General features: G+C 41.1%; 1 protein-coding gene across 3 annotated transcripts; it reads left to right on the forward strand.

The window, feature by feature from the left end:
* Positions 1-1516: 1516 nt before the first annotated feature.
* Positions 1517-14260, forward strand: ugt8 (UDP glycosyltransferase 8). Of its 3 annotated transcripts, none has more exons than XM_088302048.1 (6): positions 1517-1994; positions 4053-4885; positions 6376-6518; positions 9449-9525; positions 9986-10205; positions 11049-14260. In XM_088302048.1, exons 2-6 carry the CDS (start codon positions 4055-4057, stop codon positions 11422-11424), a joined length of 1647 nt encoding a protein of 548 aa, XP_088158174.1. In that variant the 5' UTR covers positions 1517-1994; positions 4053-4054; the 3' UTR covers positions 11425-14260. The 3 variants fall into 3 exon arrangements, with proteins under 3 accessions (XP_088158174.1, XP_088158177.1, XP_088158176.1); XM_088302051.1 differs by having other exon boundaries at positions 1993-2091; XM_088302050.1 differs by lacking the exon at positions 1517-1994 and adding an exon at positions 2002-3884.
* The last annotated feature ends 6343 nt before the right edge of the window (positions 14261-20603 follow it).

A 20603-nucleotide genomic window follows, 5' to 3' on the forward strand; every position in this document is an offset into this window, starting at 1 on the left:
CGTGGTGTAGATTGGATGTCTCAGGGTGATTAAGTATTCATGTGGAGCTCAGGTAACTCACCTGATATGTGAGGGGACAAGAGATGGCAGGGAAGGAGGTGAATGAGAACAGCAATAAGGAGGAAGTGTAAAGAGAGAGTGACGCGACGATAAAGAATGTAAAAGAAGAAATCATGAGTGAGAGTGGATGGAGGGGGCGGGGGGATAGTTCCGTCCCCATCTCTGATAATAACAATAAAATAACATAATATAATATTAACAGTAATATATTAAGTCTTATATAAAATTAAGGGTTAGGTTCAGCAACAGGTGGATTTTTTTTCTAAAACGAAGCTATCAACAACAACTCCACCTGGCTCACAAATACAGTGATTGGCATGACTCCCAGTCAACATTTTATTTTTGCGTATGTAAGGCTTTTACAATCCCTCAAGATAGGTGAGCTCAAACCTGAAAGCCCACTATTTTAAATGCGTCAGTATTTAGTCAACTGTGGGCTTGTGAAGCCCTCTTTGAGTCTTTTGTGATTCAGGTCTATATAAATAAACCTGACTAGACATGACACCAAGTGGTGTGGATGTATGGAAGGAGGGACAAAGCTGTTGTGGGGTGGCGTGAGAGCGCACACAAATGGATGACTGTTATCGAAGAAACATCCATTTGTGTTTAAGTACACACAATAAGGGCCCCATCCCCCAAAATTCCAAGGCATTATTAATTCCCTCGGTCTGAATGTGTTTGTGTACTATGTAAATAGATGATCTTCTTTGTGTGTTGTGACTCTCCACTCTTTTCTGCCTGATAAGAATCTATTTGCAGTGGTGGAAGGTGTTGAAGCCCCGCCCTGATCTCTCTGCACATAAACTACAAAATGCTGTAAGTAGAAGGTACGCAGACTGGCCACGGCTATGAAAGCGTTGGCTTCAGTCTAAATTAATATCACTCATTATTTTGTGATGATGATGTTAAGGCAGCCACTGTTGGAATTGTGATTAGAAGAAGCGTCTAGAATGCCGAAATTTCGCCTCTCATTATTTTTCCAAGTGGGACAGCGCGGTGGACGACTGCTTACCATGTCGCCTCACAGTTCAGAGGTGGAGGGTTCGATCCTGGACTCCGGCATTCCTGCATGGAGTTTCCATGTTCACCCCGTGAATGTGGAGGTTTTCTCCGGGTCTCAGGTTTCCTCCCACATTCCACAAACATGCATGGTAGGCAGATTGGATGTCTAAATTGTCCCTAGGTGTAATTGTGAGCATGAATGTTTCTTTGTCTTTTTGTGCCCTGCGACTGGCTGGCAACAAGTCCAGGGTGTACCCGGCCTACTGTCCAGAGAAGGCTGGGATAAAATGTGGGTTTCAGTTCATACCGGAACTCGCATCATTCATGCATTTATACTCATGGAGCCTCAGAATAAGGTGTAAACATGAGATGGGGAAGAATCTTAATGAGAGTGCTGCTCTGGGTTGAGATAATCTTTATGCATGGGGTATGACAAATCATTATGCATGCATAAATCCTCAGGCCAGCAGAGAAGGTCCTTCCAAATCTGCTTTACCTAATGTAAACCATTTTTATGGGTTGTCACGTAAAAGGCAGTTTGTCCCCTATACAGCACTCATCACAAATGCTGATACCATCAACACGAGGGGAGTCACCTCACCTGTAACACAAACCAATCGGCTCACGCACCTCATTGTTGTGCTCGCTCCTCAATCAAGCACGTTCAGCCATGCTCAGCCACTCCCAATCTTTCCATCCCTCCCTGGGTCGCTGCTAGTCCCGCCTTCCTCCCGCCGCCATCCGACCGAGTGGCAGTTGCTTGAACACTCCCTGTGGTCGTCGTCCTCCCAACCCGGGCAACCATTTGTCAACATACATATGCTGATATCACTTTTGTACCACTTTTGAGCTCCCAAGTTGAACTTCTCCTCAGGGGAACAGAACCAGAAGAGGCGTCTTCCTCTACTCCGGAAGAACATTCAAGTCTCAAGGTAGGGCCCGAAAGCGCGTCGCGAAATGCCGACAGGTGTCGCGCGCACTGTCAGGTTCACTTTTTTTTTCTCCGGTCGAACGAACTGCCACCATCAGGTAAAACGACATTGTAATGTTTAAAATTAGACGTCATTTAGATTGTTCCGAGTCGTTTATCAAGGACAACAAGTCAGTTAAATCCCGCTTCAGGTAACAGGTGTAACCAAGTGACCGTGTTGCGTTCACTGCCGCTCCTGTACAAGGGTACAAATGAAGCGTGAAAACCCACTGGAGTCATCGCGCTTTTCCCATTACCTTACCTCGTTAAAATATGTAATTTTGTGTGCTTATTAAACTCACAATTGATAGTGGTTGTGCACTTTATTTGTTTTAAAGGTTCCAGGAAGTCGCATTTGGGCTTGCATGATAATTTCGAGTCATGTGTTTCAAGTTGCCTTTTTATGACGGTTTCAAATATATTCATAATAAAATACTGGCTGTATAAATAGTTCCATTAAAATTTTTAATTTGGCCATTATTGCAAGGCAAATAATCCAAATTGTCCCCACATTAAGGTCTCAGGAGTTTAGTCCCACTTAAAGCCCACTTGCATTGAATACATAATCAGCAATTGAAATATTCACTGATGTGTTACAAAATATGGATTATTGTAGAATAAATGTATATGTTTGTACTACATTTGAATTGTTAATGAAATGAAATGAAATGTTAATCCTACCTTCTATATTGACTCTTAGCGATACTTTAAGTGATGTTAGTGTAGGTAGCATATTGTATAAATTTGCTTATGGATTAACGGTGTTTCTCCCAGTCTTGATCTTGCCTGGGCTGTGCAAGCAAAGGTGTACTGTTTAGTCAGATGACTTCTATTTTGCTGGTGTAGTTGGCATTCATCACGGAAGCAAAACAACTCGTTTGGCCAGTTCATGTCTACGTTGATGCTTTGAGAGATTGTACAAGACCTGGTAGTCATAAATGGATGTGTAAAGTGAAAGAAAATGAATCAGATACATTTACAGCGGAAGTTAGGTTATATGTTTATTGCTATTGGGTTAGGATGTGGAAATGTTGGTGAGGATGCACGCATGAAGAAACGTTGGTGCGTAGGTTTCTTCTATAAACAGGTGTACATGTGACTCGGCAAAAAAATGCCAACAGTTGTTTTCCCCTTTTAAGCTCCACCTTAACAATTTTATTTTATTACTTTAGCCTTCCATAGTATTTGAGTTTCTCCGACTGGTCACGTCTTATAAAGCACCCACATATTTTCACACAACGAACAGCAAACATTGGTGTTTCTTGTCAGTTTCACTTGTGATATGCTTGTTCCGTGTTATCAAATATGAGGAGGCACAGACATTCCTTCAAACCTTTGGAATGACTTGTCCTCTCGCTCTTGGAAGTTCAGGCCTCTCAACTGTCAAATCAGCATACAGACTACATCATAAAGGCTGCAGATGCTGTTATTCTGTATAGAGGAAATGGTTGGAATATATTAGATTGTGATTATGTAATTGGAATTGAGATTTTTTGATAGCATAACAGCACCCACTGCATGCAATATTTTTGTCAGTACAGAATATATCTGCCTCCACTTTCTAGGATGAAAACTGGTTGACCTTGAACAAAAGTGTTGTATGTTCCCAAACGTATTTTAAAAGAGATTTTATGCATAATATGATATAAGGCCATGAGGTAATAATATTTGAGAATCATTCTTTGTTTCTGTGTTTGTGAACAGAGCAGCTGTTTTTTTTTCTTTTCTTTTTTTGAGAATGACGATGGCACTACCCACGACGTGCCAGTGATGGCTGTGCAGAGGGTGAACAGTTGAATGAGTGAACTCAGCGAAATAGAGGCAGTGGTAAAATAGAGCAACACATAGTCATGTGAGCTTGCTCACACACACACCAGAATCCATTCAGGAATCATTTCACTTTAGTTTACGTCTTTTTCTGTGATTTACACTAACTAGGCATGCCGTCCATTATTAAATGTGTAATGCAAATACGATATCAATGAGCTGTGTTTTAATATAATTATCTTTATCATTTTAGCCATGCTCCTGCCCTCATCTCTACTCTTCCTCCTTGGCCTCCTTACGTGCCACCCCAGTGCATCAAGGGCTGCTAAAATCATTGTGGTCCCACCAACTCTGTTTGAATCACATATGTACATCTTCAAGACATTGGCCACTTCTCTGCATCAGGAGGGCCATGAGATCCATTTCCTCGTCTCAGAGGGTCGTGAGATACTCCCTTCCCCACACTATAAACTACAGCGCTACCTGGGCGTTTTCAACAGCAGCACGGCTGAGAGTTTCCTGCAGTCTAAAGTTGGCAACATCTTTTCAGGCCGTCTTACATTTCTGGAGCTTTTTGACATTCTTGAACACTACAGTCAGAATTGTGATGCTATAGTAGGCAATACAGAAGTAATGGCCCGCCTCAAGCAGGCCAAGTTTGACCTGTTGCTGGTGGACCCCAATGAAATGTGCGGGTTTGTAATTGCCCATATTCTAGGCTTGAAATATGCCGTGGTTAGCACAGGTTTGTGGTACCCGACAGAGGTGGGAGCCCCGGCGCCGCTGTCGTACGTTCCCGTGTTCAACTCATTGCTGACCGACCGCATGTCACTGTTCCAAAGGATCTCCAACACAGCTGTCTACCTCTTAGAAAACTTTGGAGTCCATTTCATTGTAATCCCCAAGTATGAGCGTATCATGCAGAAACATGGAATAAAGCCGCAAGTGCCTATGACTGAGCTGGTGCGAGGAAGCCAGATGTGGATGCTGTGCACTGACTTGGCTCTGGAGTTCCCAAGGCCCACCCTACCACACGTGGTGTACATCGGCGGCATCCTCACCAGACCAGCAAACCCACTGCCCCAGGTGAGTGACATTTGTGCCAACATTTTTACACGTTTATACATACTGAAAACGTATGCACTAATTGGTCATTTTAACACTCAATATAGTTAATATTATCTGTGATGTTTTATAATGGACAGACAGTCGTAACAGAGCTCTAGTTGCTATTATCGCGTCGCCACACTGGTAGCTGTGATGCTAACACATGGGTGACATACAGCAAAAATAAACACATGCTAACATATGCTTATGGTAGTGATGTAAAAATTAAGCTTCAAATTTGCTTCATGAACCAGTTGCATTTTCGAGTCCTGTAGATGGCACTGTTGGTTTAAATAAAGGTTTTAAAAAATGGCAAGTCAGTGTGTTTTCGGCCCAATGTTGAATAGAGAGTGCCATCTACTGGAGTCCAAAAATACTACAACTGTTTCATGAAGCAGATTTGAAGCTTCATTTACCCATCACTTGCTTACGGTACTCATTTCGTACGTCTTTACTGTCTTCTTGGCTGCAGCAGGGTATAGCTGATCTAAGTCTCCTTTTGAATAAAATGCATCTCGTTATGAAATATATATTTTTTTATTTCTGTCATGCTTTGTCTGTGTTTTATATTACTACCTGCATGTCTCCACTAATTTGTACACAAAGCCGCCTGAGGATGACGTTGCATTGAATAGACGTAGTAGATACTTCCCCTGAGAGGGAAGAGAAGAGAAGGTGATGGGGGTTGGGCGAGTTAGTTCATCGTTTGGACAAAGACAGCGCGGGTCGTTGGTATCTTCAGCGTGGAGGTTTTGGAATGCTTCTCGAGCCAAGAAGGAGCATTGTGCCCTAATGTGTGAGGGAGTTAGAATGTAAGCGCAGGGAGAACGAGGCCATTGTTCCCGGCAGAAGCCAGGGGACACTGAGACTTTTTATGGGGGTCACTGTGGCTTCCTTGTAGGGACAGGCGGGCTGCGCTGCTGGGACACAGAGCACAGTGTGCTGCTGCAGTTGCTCCGTGCCAGGGCCGATTTTAGCTGCCACAGCTGGACCATTTACCTCCGTCTGTTTGGATGAAGAACACTCAAACATGGCTCCTCTTTGATCCTTCTGTGACAAGTGTCACTCCATCCTGTGAACACGCTCTGCTAAAAATTTGGTGATGTCAGACCTCGTTAAATCGTATATGCAAGATAAATCCTCGCCTAAATCAACCCTGCAATCTTTATTGGTGTTGACACAATCACTCTATAAAGCAATAAATGACAACTGCAGACTTCCTCAGAGGCACTGCTTTGGGTTGTCCGTTTGGACGAAAACCAGTTGAGTTCATTAATTTTCTTAAAAAAATTACATCAGGTGTAGCATAAACAATAAAAATATAGTTACACAATCCAAATGTTGCAATAGAAATATGTTGCGCAACATGAAGTCAATCTGCGTGTAACAATAGTATCACATTGTGTGTTATACCAACTTGACTGTGGACAATGTAGTCATCCATGGCAACTTTTTGTATGTTCCCACAGGACTTTGAAGAATGGGTTAATGACACAGCAGAGAACGGCTTTGTGGTGGTGTCCTTTGGCGCTGGGGTGAAGTACCTTTCCCATGACATTGCACATAAACTGGCAGGAGCACTCGCCAGGCTACCCCAGCAAGTCATCTGGAGGTAAAATGTTCCTCTTTGTCTTCACTCATTTGTCATACCTTTCACAGTTCAAAGCTTGTGACTTTTGCACATTTTTCTAAAGTTAATTTAGCTTCTTAAACATTTCAGAAATATCGTACTTCCATTATAAAATCTTAAAATACTTGTATATTGAATCCTTTCATAGTCATTTTATGTATCGCAAATTTAGCGTTACTGAGAAGGGCTTCAATTTATACCATGATGTCAATTTTAGGCGGGCAGGACAGTTGCTCTTTGGTTAGTGCAGGGGTGTTCAATCCTGTTCCTCAAGGGCCATTGTCCTGACTCAACATCCTTGCGTCGGTTTTCTCTTGGTACTTTTGTTTCTTGTCACGTTCCAGAACCATGCATGTTTGGTTAATTGAAGTCTCTAAATTATCCTTAAAGAGCTGCCAAATGTTAAGTGTGTCCTCTTCTCTCATGAAAATGTTTCGAGAGTGGCTTGTCGAAAACTTGATTCTCATGAGACATCTGTGAATGAATCTCTGGGTATTTACGTGTAATCATTGAAACTCATCCTATCATATAAATATACACGAGGCCTCTTACAGCGCCGCCACTCCATGAGCACACTCGCCAATCCAATGAGGACAAGTGGCATCGAAAATGGATGGATTAAAACTAGCTTCTCACTGCGCATGTATTATTGTGAGCTCAGATTTAGCAGATGGCGCTAACCAATTGGTCCAACTAAGTGAAAGGCAAACAAGAGTTGTATGTACATTTGCTGCATAGCTGGTGTTTCTGTGAATAAACCCGTTCGGGTTTAGTTCTTTGCTATCTTCATGAATGTGATAAGTCAGGCATGCTCTGCAAATGAATCAGTAACAAAGGGTTCAACGTGAACTTTGGGTAAATGTTTGTGCTTGGCCCAGTGAGTAGAGAAAAGTGGAACTGTAATTCAATTTTCTGTAATCATTTACCCCTTCACACTGACCAATAGACAATGACGCAAACAAAAGACTACAATATATATATATATATTTATTTTGCCTTTAACTGTTCAATCTGTCATCATGTACGTATTCATATATATTATGTCCTCCGTCGTTTAGTGTTGACGTTAGACTATAGCTGGGTTGTAGAGCTGCGGGATATATAGCATGTGAGATCGTCAAACATTGATTTTTGCTAGGTAAATACTTGAACATGCTCGTGTTTGAGTGGCTGTATGTGTGTGTGTGTGTGTGTGTGTGTTCAGAGAAGAGATGACTGTCTCAAGTGTTGTACAAATATGCACCACACTGTGCCATGTCTTTATAAGAAGTGACTTACACAAGTGACTTGAGTGGGGTGGCCATCGAGAATCTCAGCATGTATTTCTGGCCAGGTCATGGCACACACAGTCACGGGACGAACATGCAAACTCCACACAGGAATGCCTGAGTCTGATAACCTCTGAAATATGAGATACAAACCAGTTGGCCACAGTGCCACCTTGTTACGATGTTATTATAGCATGAATTATTTTTATTTGTACGGTAAAGAATTCCACATTGCTTTATCAAAAAATCCAATTGAATAAAGAAAAATATTATCAAACACTAGTTATGTCGTTAACTTGGACTGGTTCAAAACCTTTTTGTCACAGTTGAGAGGGGCAGAATAACAATACAACCAGCAATTGGTGATGTATTTAGCATATGTGTCTGTTCGGGACAAATGTACCTGCTTGCAGATCTTCAGCATGCACTGCGTCACACGCTCTCTGAAAAACACAGACACTCAGGCGATTTGTGCAGCTACAAAAAAAGCCAGTTTTTTCATTTCCAATTCCTGAGAAAATAGCATTGATGTCGAGTTTTGTGATGACAGGCCACGATAAATGCCAGGGAGGGACCACATTTGGCCCGCTGGCCTTGAGTTTGACACAGGACTTACATTGCATTTTATTGGAGTATGTATCACCAATGATGTATCCAGGAATAATCTGTTACTCTAAAAAAACGGATGATTAGTTTGACAAACCATTGAGAAAAACAATACATTGAGATTGTAATCCACTTGTGTCTCTTGTATTCATTAGTAATTCATTTAAATATTGCATTCTGCTTGTGGCACATTCCGTACCATGACAATTTAGATTCTGAATTTGAGTTTTACCATGGCAAGTCAGAAAATGAGGCATGTTACATGTGGCAATATAAAATGTTGTTTTCTTTGTTGACCTGTAATTGTGATTGTATGACGCTCCATGATCCGGATGCGATATTCCAAACGGAGAGAAGTGGAGGAGAAATGGGGGGGGCGGAGGAGATGAAGTGGGATCAAGCCCAATGAATTGTGTCATTGATAATTGGGCTGAATGAATGTGGGCCTTGATTGGCAGCACAGTGACTTAGTGTCTTGTTGCAGACAGTGAGATAAAAGATTTTGAGGAAAGGATGTGAATGCATTAGTTGCTGCTCGTGGTCGAATGTGAAATTAAACCCATGCAAGGCCTGTTGACAGTTTTATTTGATTCCAACTCGGAAGATTTGAACTGCTTCCTGTGTTAGGTATCCACATTTTTACAGTCTTTGCGTTCTGTATTATTAGCCGGGAACTTGGAGAAATGTAATCCGATTACAATGAATAAGAATGACCATTTTTTTTTTAAAGAAAATAAACAACCTAAATCGGAATAAAATAAGGCCAAATCTGAATGTGATTTAATTAGTGATCACCGGCTGGTATATTCCTTTTGCCAACCTGAACGAACGTCATGTAAACATCTTAGTCGGAATAGCCGGGCTGCGTCTGGCTACTACTCCTGTATATCGCAAATATAACTCATGTTTAGACCGAATGTCTGACCTTTGTAACAGATTCATTACAAAAATAACCTAGTGATTGCATTGATCCACAAACATGATGTAAAGTCATTGTTTTATTATTTTACGAACGGGCTCTTTTTTTTGCTTTTACAGATTTTCTGGCATTCCACCTAGTAACATTGGCAACAACACCAAGCTTGTTGATTGGATGCCTCAGAATGACCTTTTGGGTGAGTTCACAAGAGCACTACAGGACATCTCTACTTGACTTTTTGTTTGTATTTTATTGTACCCACAATGTATCACTTCCGTTTCAACTCCTTCTTCGAATGCCTACTTCCAGCATTATGAGAATGACTCAGAAAGGAGGAATGTGCAGTATTCAACGACTGTCTGTTTGACTTAGTTTAGGATAAGTAGTTCTGTTTAGTTTTAGCTGTTGCATATTAGACTAAAAAAATACACCCTATTTGTAAAGAGAAGCAAATATTTTACAAGTGAAGAGACATAACCACAGCTTTTCAGACACATGCATCTAGTATTGGTCAATTGCTCACATCACCACTGCTTTCCTGCTCTAACAATAGAACAGAATTGTAATGTCCTTTTGTCAAACTAACTAGAACATTAAAGGCATCTTTATTTGCATTGAAAAATAACTACACAACAATTATGTCTCTTACTATTAAGGCCACCCCAATATACGGGCTTTCTTGAGTCATGGTGGGCTGAACAGCATCTTTGAGGCCATGTACCACGGGGTCCCTGTGGTGGGAGTGCCCCTCTTTGGCGACCACTACGACACAATGACCCGGGTGACCGCCAAAGGTATGGGCATCATGTTGCACTGGAAAAGCATGAGCGAAGATGACCTTTATAATACCCTGGTCACCGTCATAAATGACTCAAGGTGAGATATTTCATGTTTGAGGTGTTCATAATAATGGCTTTCTATAAAAAAAAAGAGCCAGTTGTGAATCTCCTGCTTATAATATTCTACGCATGTAAGGAAAGGTCGCAGGTTAAAATTACTTTAAATTGCTATTAAAATATCTCATGGGTTATCAGGATATTGAATCGCTTGCATCTGGACTGTTAGGGCTGTCGTAGTAGTAGGGATGGCTGGGTACCGATACCAGGAATTGTATCGGGCTGATACCGGGCTAATGTATCAGATTCTTACGGAGGTTTACGATACTGGTCACCGATACTTAAGGCTCTCTCGTGGCCGTTATACGATCGGAAAGTAAATTGACTGAACGTTTTCCTGTGTGAATTGCATCCTTGACTATCGTATTATATGCCCAGTAAGATGCAATTTTTGTACGTACACGTATGTTTATGAGGTTGATATCAGTTAGAATGGATTATTAGGAGAAGCGGTACAGATAATGGATGGATGGATGTCTTGATCTGTTACTATGATCTAATAGCTTAAGCGTACTACTTTTTAACACCAAAGATTTTGAATATACTCGTCATACTTTTTGGATGATGCTATTTAGACAATTATCCTATTTCCTTCAAATCCTCCCTTCCTTATTTTTTATAATATTGAAGCCAACATTCATGAACAATTATGATTATTATAAGTTTCCAATTTATTTACATTGATTTCTGGACAAATCTATTTGTACCGATTCACAATATCACACTACCCTCCCCCCCAAGAAAAATATGCAAATGGCTATCTTGGGATTGACTTTGGGATCACATACACTTATATTACCTAAAAAAAGTTAACTCTCTGCAGGTACCGACAGCGGGCAACCATTCTCTCTACCATCCACAAAGACCAGCCAGACCACCCAGTGACGAGAGCCGTCTACTGGATCAACTACACCCTCCGTCACAATGGCACAAGCCACCTGCGCTCCGCTGTATACGACATATCCCTCTACCAGTACTTCTTGCTGGATGTGATTTTCGTCATAGGCTCCGCCTTGGTTGTATTGGGCTTTGCCTTGCGACATTTGGGACGGTTATTGAGGGCGAAATGTGAAGACAAGAGCCAAGTAGGCAGCGATTCCAGGGAGGATGGAAACATGGGCAATGGACACTGCCACTGCTTCTCCAACGGGCAACACAAAGGCAATGGCACCTTAAAGAACGAGAAGAAGGTGAATTAATGTTCTCAAATGGCCAAGAGGGATGAGGAGGCACTTGCACAAGGGTGTTACCTTCACTTTCTGTTTATTAGTAAAGATTTGGAGGCAAGGCCCTTGTTAGGTCTGCATCAAGAGGCAAATGTCACTTTGAGTGAGGCTCCAAAAGGATACTCAATAATATGTGGATGGAGCGCTTGTGTCTTTGTGTAAAAGTGTCTCCACTGGGGACAATTTAAAGTCTAATAACAGCAAATGCTGCAGCATATCACCAAATTGGAACACTGAAGATGGACATTTCCCCTGCACATTCTTTTATTTTATTTTTTAACCTTTTAAGAGTGGAATGACCATGATGAAGTGACATCACTAACCACACATGAACTTTTATAATATTTGGAATATTTAATTATTCACTGCAAAAGCTCACCAAGTGTCTGCGCCAGCACGTCGGGCACGTGTATTTATTACTGTAAAAACTCGTTTTAATGATAGATATTTGATCTTATTTTAATTTATTTAATGGACTTATTTCATGGCGTGATAGCTTGATGATGGACATACAGTCACTTCAATAGCCGTAATGTTATGACAAGCTTTGCCGGCGTATGGTTACTCTCTCAATTCGTCGTCACCTGTGCATTCATCCATTGTCTTAAATTTAAGTCTGTCTGGTGATTCCCGAGCTCTGCTCGACTGCTTTTAGGGTACATGTTTACTAAATAAAAAAAAAAAAGTGTAAATAATGGTTCATTGGCCTGACTAGCTGCTCCTATCTGATTTTCTCAGTCAATTTAGTAAAAATAGCTATTTAATGTATAGAGCTATCAGATCGGTATCTATCGATTTCAATGACTGGCCGGGTTGCTCATTTGTGAGACAGAGTGCGCTTGTCACTGGGAGTTGACAAGCTAATTTGGTTTAATATGACCAAGATTGCAAATAATCAGATTTAACATTATAAAGATAACATATTATCACCGGAATTTCATCTTGTTCTTTGTGTTAGTCTTATTCGGAGAATGAAAATGTAAAAGTTCACCCTTGGAAGTGATGAAGTGAAGTGATCTCATGTCACAGTGAAAAGGGTTGATTTAAGCAACTTTTACGTACAAACTATGCAGGTTTAATATATAGCCACAAGCAAATGTAGTATATTATAATAATAATAATGATAAAAATAGTTATAAAAATGGAATTTATATAGTGTCTAATAAAATAATTATAGGAATTAAAATTGAATTTCGTTAATGCCTTTTAAGGTACCCAAGGATGAATTACCGTAATTTCCCATAACGCACACTCCAATATACCCATATCATCTTTTTACTCATGTATTATGCGCTCCCCGAATTGGAGATCATGTTCAAAAATGATGTTTCTGTGGAGCCGGAATAACAAAGTCACAGCAGCTGCAAGTACACACGGACCTGCGTTCACTGTGAAACGGCAAATGGCTCGTTAAATCACTCGTGGATGTTTTGATCGCTTTACAGATACTTGGATAACGCCAACTATTAGAGAGGTAATATTTTATTTATGTTAACTGGCAAATTCCTGACTTGAATTTGTGAATTTCCTGCAGACAGTAATTATATTTGAATACCGTGAGAATTCAGCTTGCAGGCAAGGTTATTCGCAAGCCATCAGTCGCCCAAAAGGGAAATAGTGCGGGCATTGAGTTCATTGTTATTGTAGAGCTGAAGAAAGGGAGTTATAACAGGTGTATAACACAACACAAGGCAAATAGACAAAAGCGAAATGCAACGAGCAGAGGCACTGCCAGAAGAAAAATAGGACATGATGACATCAGGCTATAGGATGCAACATCCACACAAACCTTTGCAGAATTATATTCGTCTGTGCGACGCAGGCCCTGATGCATAAATTCAGAGCACTTGGAGAAAGTCACTGGAAATTAGTCCTAATTCCCATTTCTTGCTCTGTCCTCAACTGCTCAGAGAAAGTACAGGAAGCAAGGTGGGAGAATCTTCGCGTGTGTGTCATTGGACATTTCACAACCAGTCGTTGACACGTTAAGGTGAAAGAAATGTCATCCAACCCATTTGTTGAATTGCCTTTCTAGTGCCTCTAAATGTCACATTTCAAATGTTGCACAAAGCACAAGATCATAAGAGAGTGAATGCAGTTTCTGATCCGCAAAACAAGATTGATAGTGACTTGTTTTTTTTTTGTTTTTTTTTGTGGTTACATGCCCAGGTTGAAACAAATTTTATAATTTAAAAATGACAGAGGTTTCTAAGTAACTGCGATTTTCTAACGATGCATTCATTTTTTTTGCCACAAAATTCTCCTCAGAGCCTGCAATACATTACAGTGCATTTGTTGAATTCTTCAACTGTTCAACGACTTATTGTATGATGATGAAAGCTTTTCTTGTCATCCTTTCTCCTGTGAGCTGCATTGACGCCTGCTGAAAACATACTTGAATCATCATTTTCATTATCAGTAACGCATTCAGCTGTCAGGTTTGCGGGCCTTCCGGGTGATTTGCAAGCTATGAGCGGGGTCTGGATGGACACAGAAGATAATTTATAAAGGTGCATTGTTATTGTTGTTGATTTCAGTATTAAAGTTGGAATAGACCACCCAGCACCTGTTTTGATTCTCATGTTTATGGGCTAACATTTGTTACATAGTTTTTTTTTTTCGCTTTTTTTTTTTGGAACATTTGAATTCCACAGTGTTTTCTCTGTAGCCTTTTGTATATCTTCCCAACATTTCATCCTGTATTTTGGATTTAAACTGTCTTACCTTGATTTTAAAATGTTCCCATCATGTGTTGTAAATACAGTAATGGAAACAAAATACTAATATTGAATAAAACGCTTTGCAGGAATCATGGCAGCTGTTGTTGATCGTTTGGTACTTAAATAATAGGTGATAGGTAATAATGGAACCGATCTCCACCAAAATTCAAATACACATTACTACTCTTGTCCAACTTCAACCTGTGAAAGTATTAAAGCGTTAGAATTTATTGACAGCAAACGTGAGCTCATGTGACAAAATCGCACGCTGATCAATCCTCCACTTACACAGGCTGAAACAGACATGAGCAAGAATACGCACACGAACCCCGACTGGTTATATTTCGGACATTTAGCAAAAAGCGTGCGGTCGAAGGCAGCATCAGCCTCTAGGCATGCATGGATATTTCTCCCCATGTTTTGAGAGGTTGAAGTGGGCCCAAGTAGAGATGTCCACGTACATTTTAGGGCCGTTTTGACGTTATTATTGACGCATTCACAATGACATTGAAGGAGGGGGAGGGGGCGGGGTCATAAGGCTCAATACCAGGATGCGTTTTAAATTCCTTAGCTTTGTATTGTTTCCTTCAAAACAAATTGAAAATACAAGCTAATATGATTTTCCCGAAAGAAAAAAAAACGCATACATGACTCGTTGATCCCTTTAAAGCAAGATTAAAAGATGAATGCAGCTGTCCAAAGTGATGATAATTTGCGTCTCAGTTTGATCGGAGATGTATAGACTCTCTGTCTGGAAATGTAACCGCACAGCAAGAGGCTTCTGCAGGTATCAGATAGTGTAATCATCTAAAGTAGCCAGCTGCACATGCACACTTGCCATGAGGACAGATACGGTTATCTAACGCTGAATACCCATGCTGAGTGAAGCTGGGGTAACATAACACCCAGCCTGGTACCCGGCTTCGCTCACTGGCCCTGTTAATTATTCACACCGCCTGTGGGGGCTTGCAGGCCTCTTTCACTCCCACGAGCAAGCGTCTGCAGCTATGTTTAATTTACACCTTTCAAGCTGTTTTCCTTTGTGGCCACCGCTGGTGCAATCTGGCACCCTTTGTGTTTGCTGAGATGCAAGACAGGCGGGGAGGGCCTAAAATGAGGATTTAAGAAAACCCAGTGGCAGCTTTCATGGTGGCCTGTGTTCAGCAGGAAGACGTGACTGTCTCATTATGATCCTCTTACTGCATTAGTCTGTGATCAGGATGCACTTGAGTCATGTAAAAAAAAAAAAAAAAAAAAGACACAAAGTGGTAGAGGCTCATCTGCCTTCGTCAAGAGGACCCCGAGTTCAAACCTTCTTGTCTGGAGTTTCAAGTTGTCAGCTTCCTCCCACATTTCAAAAACATGCATGTTATTTCCAATGAAGACTCTAAATTCCTCTTAGGTGTCAACATGTGTACGATTAGTTATTTATATGTGCCCTGCTATTGGTTGGTGATCTATCCAGGGATATCCTGCACCCGGTTCTTGCCAAAATTTAGCTGGAAAGGTTCCAGCTTACTAGCGACCCATGAGAACAAGAAAGCAGAATGGTAGAATCTTCTTCTATTCTTATGTTCCCTTTTATGAAAACATCACATATTAGTTTCAATCTGTTTTGCTGCATTTGTGGTGACCACATTTGCCTCCCAGTCAAGAGATCTAGGTTCAAATAGTTATGTTTGTGTTCTCCACAGGCCTTTGTTACTTTTCTCCAGGCACTCCGGTTTCCTCTAAAAAAAAAAAATTATTTAAGACTATTGTGTGTGACTGTGGTCTGAAAGCCACTTTTAAATCCATCCAGTAGAGGGCAGTATTATTCCATAACTAAAAAAAGGCATCTATCTTTCCACTTCATTTTTCTGTTTCCACCAACAGCTGAAGCACCTGTTGGACAAAAAGCGCCATATCTGAGGAGATCTGATGCAAATCTCTCGCAACATTGGTCATGCGACATGCTCAAGTTGAACAAAAGGGAAAAGGGTCCACTGATATAATCCTGGCCGGTCCTGTTTTTAAACGCCAATCACACATCTGTCTGCATCGAATTCTTCTGGCCCCAATTTACCTGACACGTACCTTGGCCAGTTAAACTCCAAATCTAAACTAAAGCATTCAGGAGGCCAACCCACAGCTCTGCTATAGGCACTAAGGTGAAGACTAAAAAAATCGGCTTGCACTGCTATGTCGACCCTTTTTTTCTCCTATCAGGTCGTAAAAGCATGAAAGTGAAAATGTACAAAATATTGTCGAGCAGACGTATGGTATGAATGCCTTCATGCCTACCTGTGGAGCAGTCCAATATAATTTCCTCAAGTGTTGTGGAAACAATTCCAGTGTGCGAGGGCACCATCCATCGAAGGATGTTTTGATTTTTTAGATGTTGTGCATTTGAGGGACGGTGTCCGCGTATTATCATTAAAAGATAAAGATAAAAGTCATCTGCTGAAGTAAATTTATTTAGGCGTGTTCAGTCCGACCACAAAATGTGACAAATGTTTGTATTTATGACATTTATATTTCGTGCTCGTGTGTGAGCGTGTTTGCGTGTGTGGCGCATGTCCGTGTGTGAGTGCATTTGTGTCAGGGTTTATGGAGGGATGAAATCTTGTCATTGTGTCAACATGGAGATGGAAGAAGTCTGACAGCAAGAAGGAGAGACTGACAGCTTTTATATCAATCAGCTGCACGCAAACTGTGTGTGTGTGTGTGTGTGCGTGCGCGTAGGTGCGCGCGCGCGTGTGTATTAAAGGGTTAGGAAAGGGTATTAGGCTGGAATCAGAAAGAAATCATGTCGTTTGGATGTCAACACTTGTCAGTTTGGCTCACCTCTGACTGTAATCTCTAAACTCCAGTGACCACATGTAAAGTCTCACACGCACGCGCACACAGACGCACACCCAAGCTTTGAGATGGACAGATGCCTGTTTGTGTCACCCACAAGGAGAGCGTTGGCCAAATGTTCTCCTGGCATAAAAATCATTGAGCTGCTCTGTAATTTACTCTGTGCTCCTCTTCACTCTGAATTAATTTCTCGCTTTCAATCCAACCACTTTTATTTTTCTGTTCTTCCTTTAATTTCTTCCCACAGATTTCCACCCGTCGCTTCCTATTTTTTCGCTTTTGTTGTCCCCCCCCCCCCCCCCCAAAAAAAAGTGAAGCGAGCAGGCTCATTCTCCATATCTGTGATAAATTCCGATTTGGATTGGAGAGACTTTCCAATACAGATGTTTAATTATGTGAATGATTGAAAAATATTCAAACACTACTGAATAAACATGAAGTCATGCTCAAGATACCAAATCCAAATACCAAATCTTCAACTATTCAACTTTACGGAGTGAAAGTATTACACACTACTCTCTGTCAGATTGTGAACCCAAATGCAGGGAAGCAGGAGTGCAGGGTGGACTGAACAAAATAATTTATTAGCAAAAACACTAGCAGAGGTACTGTGGAAAACAAAATAACCAAAGTCCTCAAAATCAAAACTCAAAATAACAAAGAAACTCTAGAAAAAAAACACCCGATAAGATGATTAGACAAAGGAACATTGAAAACACAAAACTAAATTCCGAGTCATAAACCAAAATAACGATCAACAGTGTCAATCAAAATGTAGCGATATTATCTTTGTAACGGCAGGGTTATAAAATAATGCAATTATATTTTGTGGCTGAACTGCAAGCCGCTATATTTTCTTATTTCGTAATCCGTGCTGGAAACGTCTAAGAGGTATGATTTGAATGGTACGGCCTCGACACATCACAGACAGCAGCAATAACAAAGAGGTCACTGGAGACGTGCGGGCTCAGAAGATAGAACGATAAAAATCTCACCTCTGCTCGGATTAGGTACTGACCTCATAGATGTGCTGTTTACTCAAAACACACGTTAACATACCCCCACACACACCCACCCACACACACACACACTCCCTTCATTTGAGCTCAGTTTACCATTTGATCTCTATCACAAATTTGGATTTATTTCACCACAGACTGGTTTTCTGAGTTTAAGGACAAATGCACCCCAGCTATGATTTATGCTTGGAAACAATTGTTTATATTTTACTTACTGTGCATTGCATAGTGTTGAAAATTTAACACAAGGAAATTCAAAGCAGCTATTCCAGAATCAGTGTTGTCATCACAAAACCATGATTAACCGCATTGGCCACCAATTTACACTTGACAATTAGTGCACAGATCCTTACATGTGGTGCATGCAGTAGAAATTTACAAACAAGTATGCCACCCACTCCCACTTTATCAAAAACTTCAATGATCCATTAACTACATGTTGTTAACCTTTTCAAGCAATACAGAGCTGTTATAGATCATCTAGTATCGTATCGTAAAGAAATTTCTTTTGTTATGACATCCTTATTACCATTCAAACAGCCTGGAAGGCGTCGATGGCATATGCCAATGTATTTATTCATTGGTTTATGGGGCGCATGTGATTGTGCTCCCGGGATGCTGCACAGCAACAAGTGGCAGTCAAGGTTGACTGCGCAATTCTGCTTCAGTGAATCAAAATTAGATTTTTTTTGAGGTATCAAATGTGCACAAACTAACCGTTATGGGAGAAATTGACATTTAAAAACCGCACAGTAGACAGTGTGAGTAGTGCAGGAGCGATTGCTGCCTCAATCAAGTCATCATCCACCTTCAAAACGCTGCGTAAACACTCTTGTCAGATATCAAATGTGGTTATCTTAAAGAGCGGATATCAGCGCACCTATCTATGCTTGCGTGTTCAAGCAAACACACAAACTCTCAGGAGCCCGTCAGCAAGCTCTCCATCTTTGCGAGTCAGCCTGGCGCTCCGTGCTTGATGGATGAGTCTCCCTTGAGCGGCTCTGTTAGCGCGCCTCTCTATCGGTCTGCAGCCATGTGGGCCCTCCACATTTGATTAGATCCCAACGGAAGCCAGTCGCTGGCTGTCATCACTCATACGGCGCGGGCCCGACACGCAGCACAGGTCGCCGTTGGAGCGCGACACGCTGACGACGCCATTTTTGGCATACCGTGCCACTAAATTGCGCATGACTGACACGGGTGGCACGCACGCAGACCATTCTCCGTGAGCTTGAGCCTCATCCAAGATTGTGTCAAACCAAACACCCTCCGATTTCTTTCAATGACGACTATTACAGTACTTGAGACCTCAAAAGCTTTTCTGTCACTTTGACTCCCCCCTCTCTGTTTTTCCCGCTTCCCTCCATCTCCCTTTCATCTGCCATCTCCCTCCATTGGTATTTACATGTCAATGACGCCTGCATAAGTGCCTCATCTCTTTCTTCTTTGTGGGTGAAATTCATGACAGCTTGATGATGCCGCGTTCAATTGAAAGTTATTTACCTGGCGACCGTCGGGCCATTTTGCCAGTGATTACACGTCAGACGGTCCGGTCAGTAAAAACAAAGCATTCGTGCTCTTGTCTGGGATAATGAGCATGTGTGGCTCGTTCCATTCACTTCAAAAGTTTGTTGTTTTTAATCAGAGGTTTGTTGTTTTTAATCGTGTGGTCTTTGGGTTGAATCTCGTCCCCCCCGAGCACCCATGTGATGAGTTTGCACGTTTTTCCATTTTTCTTGTTTTTTTTTTCCCGGCTACTCTAGCTTTCTCTCTTAGCAAAACCTATAGACTTTAAAATATCAGGAGGTGCAGAAATTCGTAGAGGACCAGTGTAGAGCGTAGCCCGTATATCATACCTAGTCAGCAGGGGTGGTCATGGATTTAAAAAAAATAATAATAAAAAAAAAAAGCCAAAAGAGGATAGAATAAAATTAAAGGCATGACATTTTACAAATAAAGTATAAATTAAAAAAATATATATCACACTTACCAAGCGAGAAGCATAGTTCTTTCCAAAAAAAAAAACAACACAAGGAATGTAGATAAATAATTGTCTTAGTGTTGTCTTCGTTACTTGCACAGTTTTTGTTTTTTTTTTAAACGCAAGGCCTGCCGCAAAATGATACAATACACTACACTACACTGTGCACTAATTGTCAATACACCCAAATCACATTCGACCACTTGTACTGCAAAATAGACCATCTCTCATCCAATCTGAAATTTAGTCACTAAAATTAGCAGGTGTGTCGCTTCTTGCGCCGGCCACAGAGCGCAACACAGCGGTAAATATGTAATATAAAAATTGTTATGCACCTGTCTCCCAAAATATGACCCCAGGTGTTCAAATCAACACCCCAAAATTTTACAACCAATTATGTAGTGTCCAGACCTATGTGTGCTCCCAGCAGCGCCCCCTACAGACTCAAATGCGGTACTACTCGCTGAGACGTGATAACCATTACATCACTGTTGCTTTGATGTATTTCCCGTCATAATTATAATCTTTCCGTGTGCGTACACAAACAATAAAGATTGATACCACCGCACTTTAATCATTGACTGCTTATTG

Source organism: Idiotropiscis lumnitzeri, chromosome 8, assembly GCF_059441095.1.
Source record: "Idiotropiscis lumnitzeri isolate Australia: NSW breed Sydney's pygmy pipehorse chromosome 8, RoL_Ilum_1.0, whole genome shotgun sequence".
Taxonomy (NCBI): Eukaryota; Metazoa; Chordata; class Actinopteri; order Syngnathiformes; family Syngnathidae; genus Idiotropiscis; species Idiotropiscis lumnitzeri.

What these genes read in the sequence shown, in the direction of transcription:
- ugt8 (XM_088302048.1), top strand. Translation starts at nt 4,055, where the DNA reads ATGCTCCTGCCCTCATCTCTACTCTTCCTCCTTGGCCTCCTTACGTGC. An exon ending in CCCCAGCAAGTCATCTGGAG is followed by an intron (nt 6,519 to 9,448) that starts GTAAAATGTTCC and finishes TTGCTTTTACAG; the next exon opens with ATTTTCTGGCATTCCACCTA. An exon ending in ACCGTCATAAATGACTCAAG is followed by an intron (nt 10,206 to 11,048) that starts GTGAGATATTTC and finishes AACTCTCTGCAG; the next exon opens with GTACCGACAGCGGGCAACCA.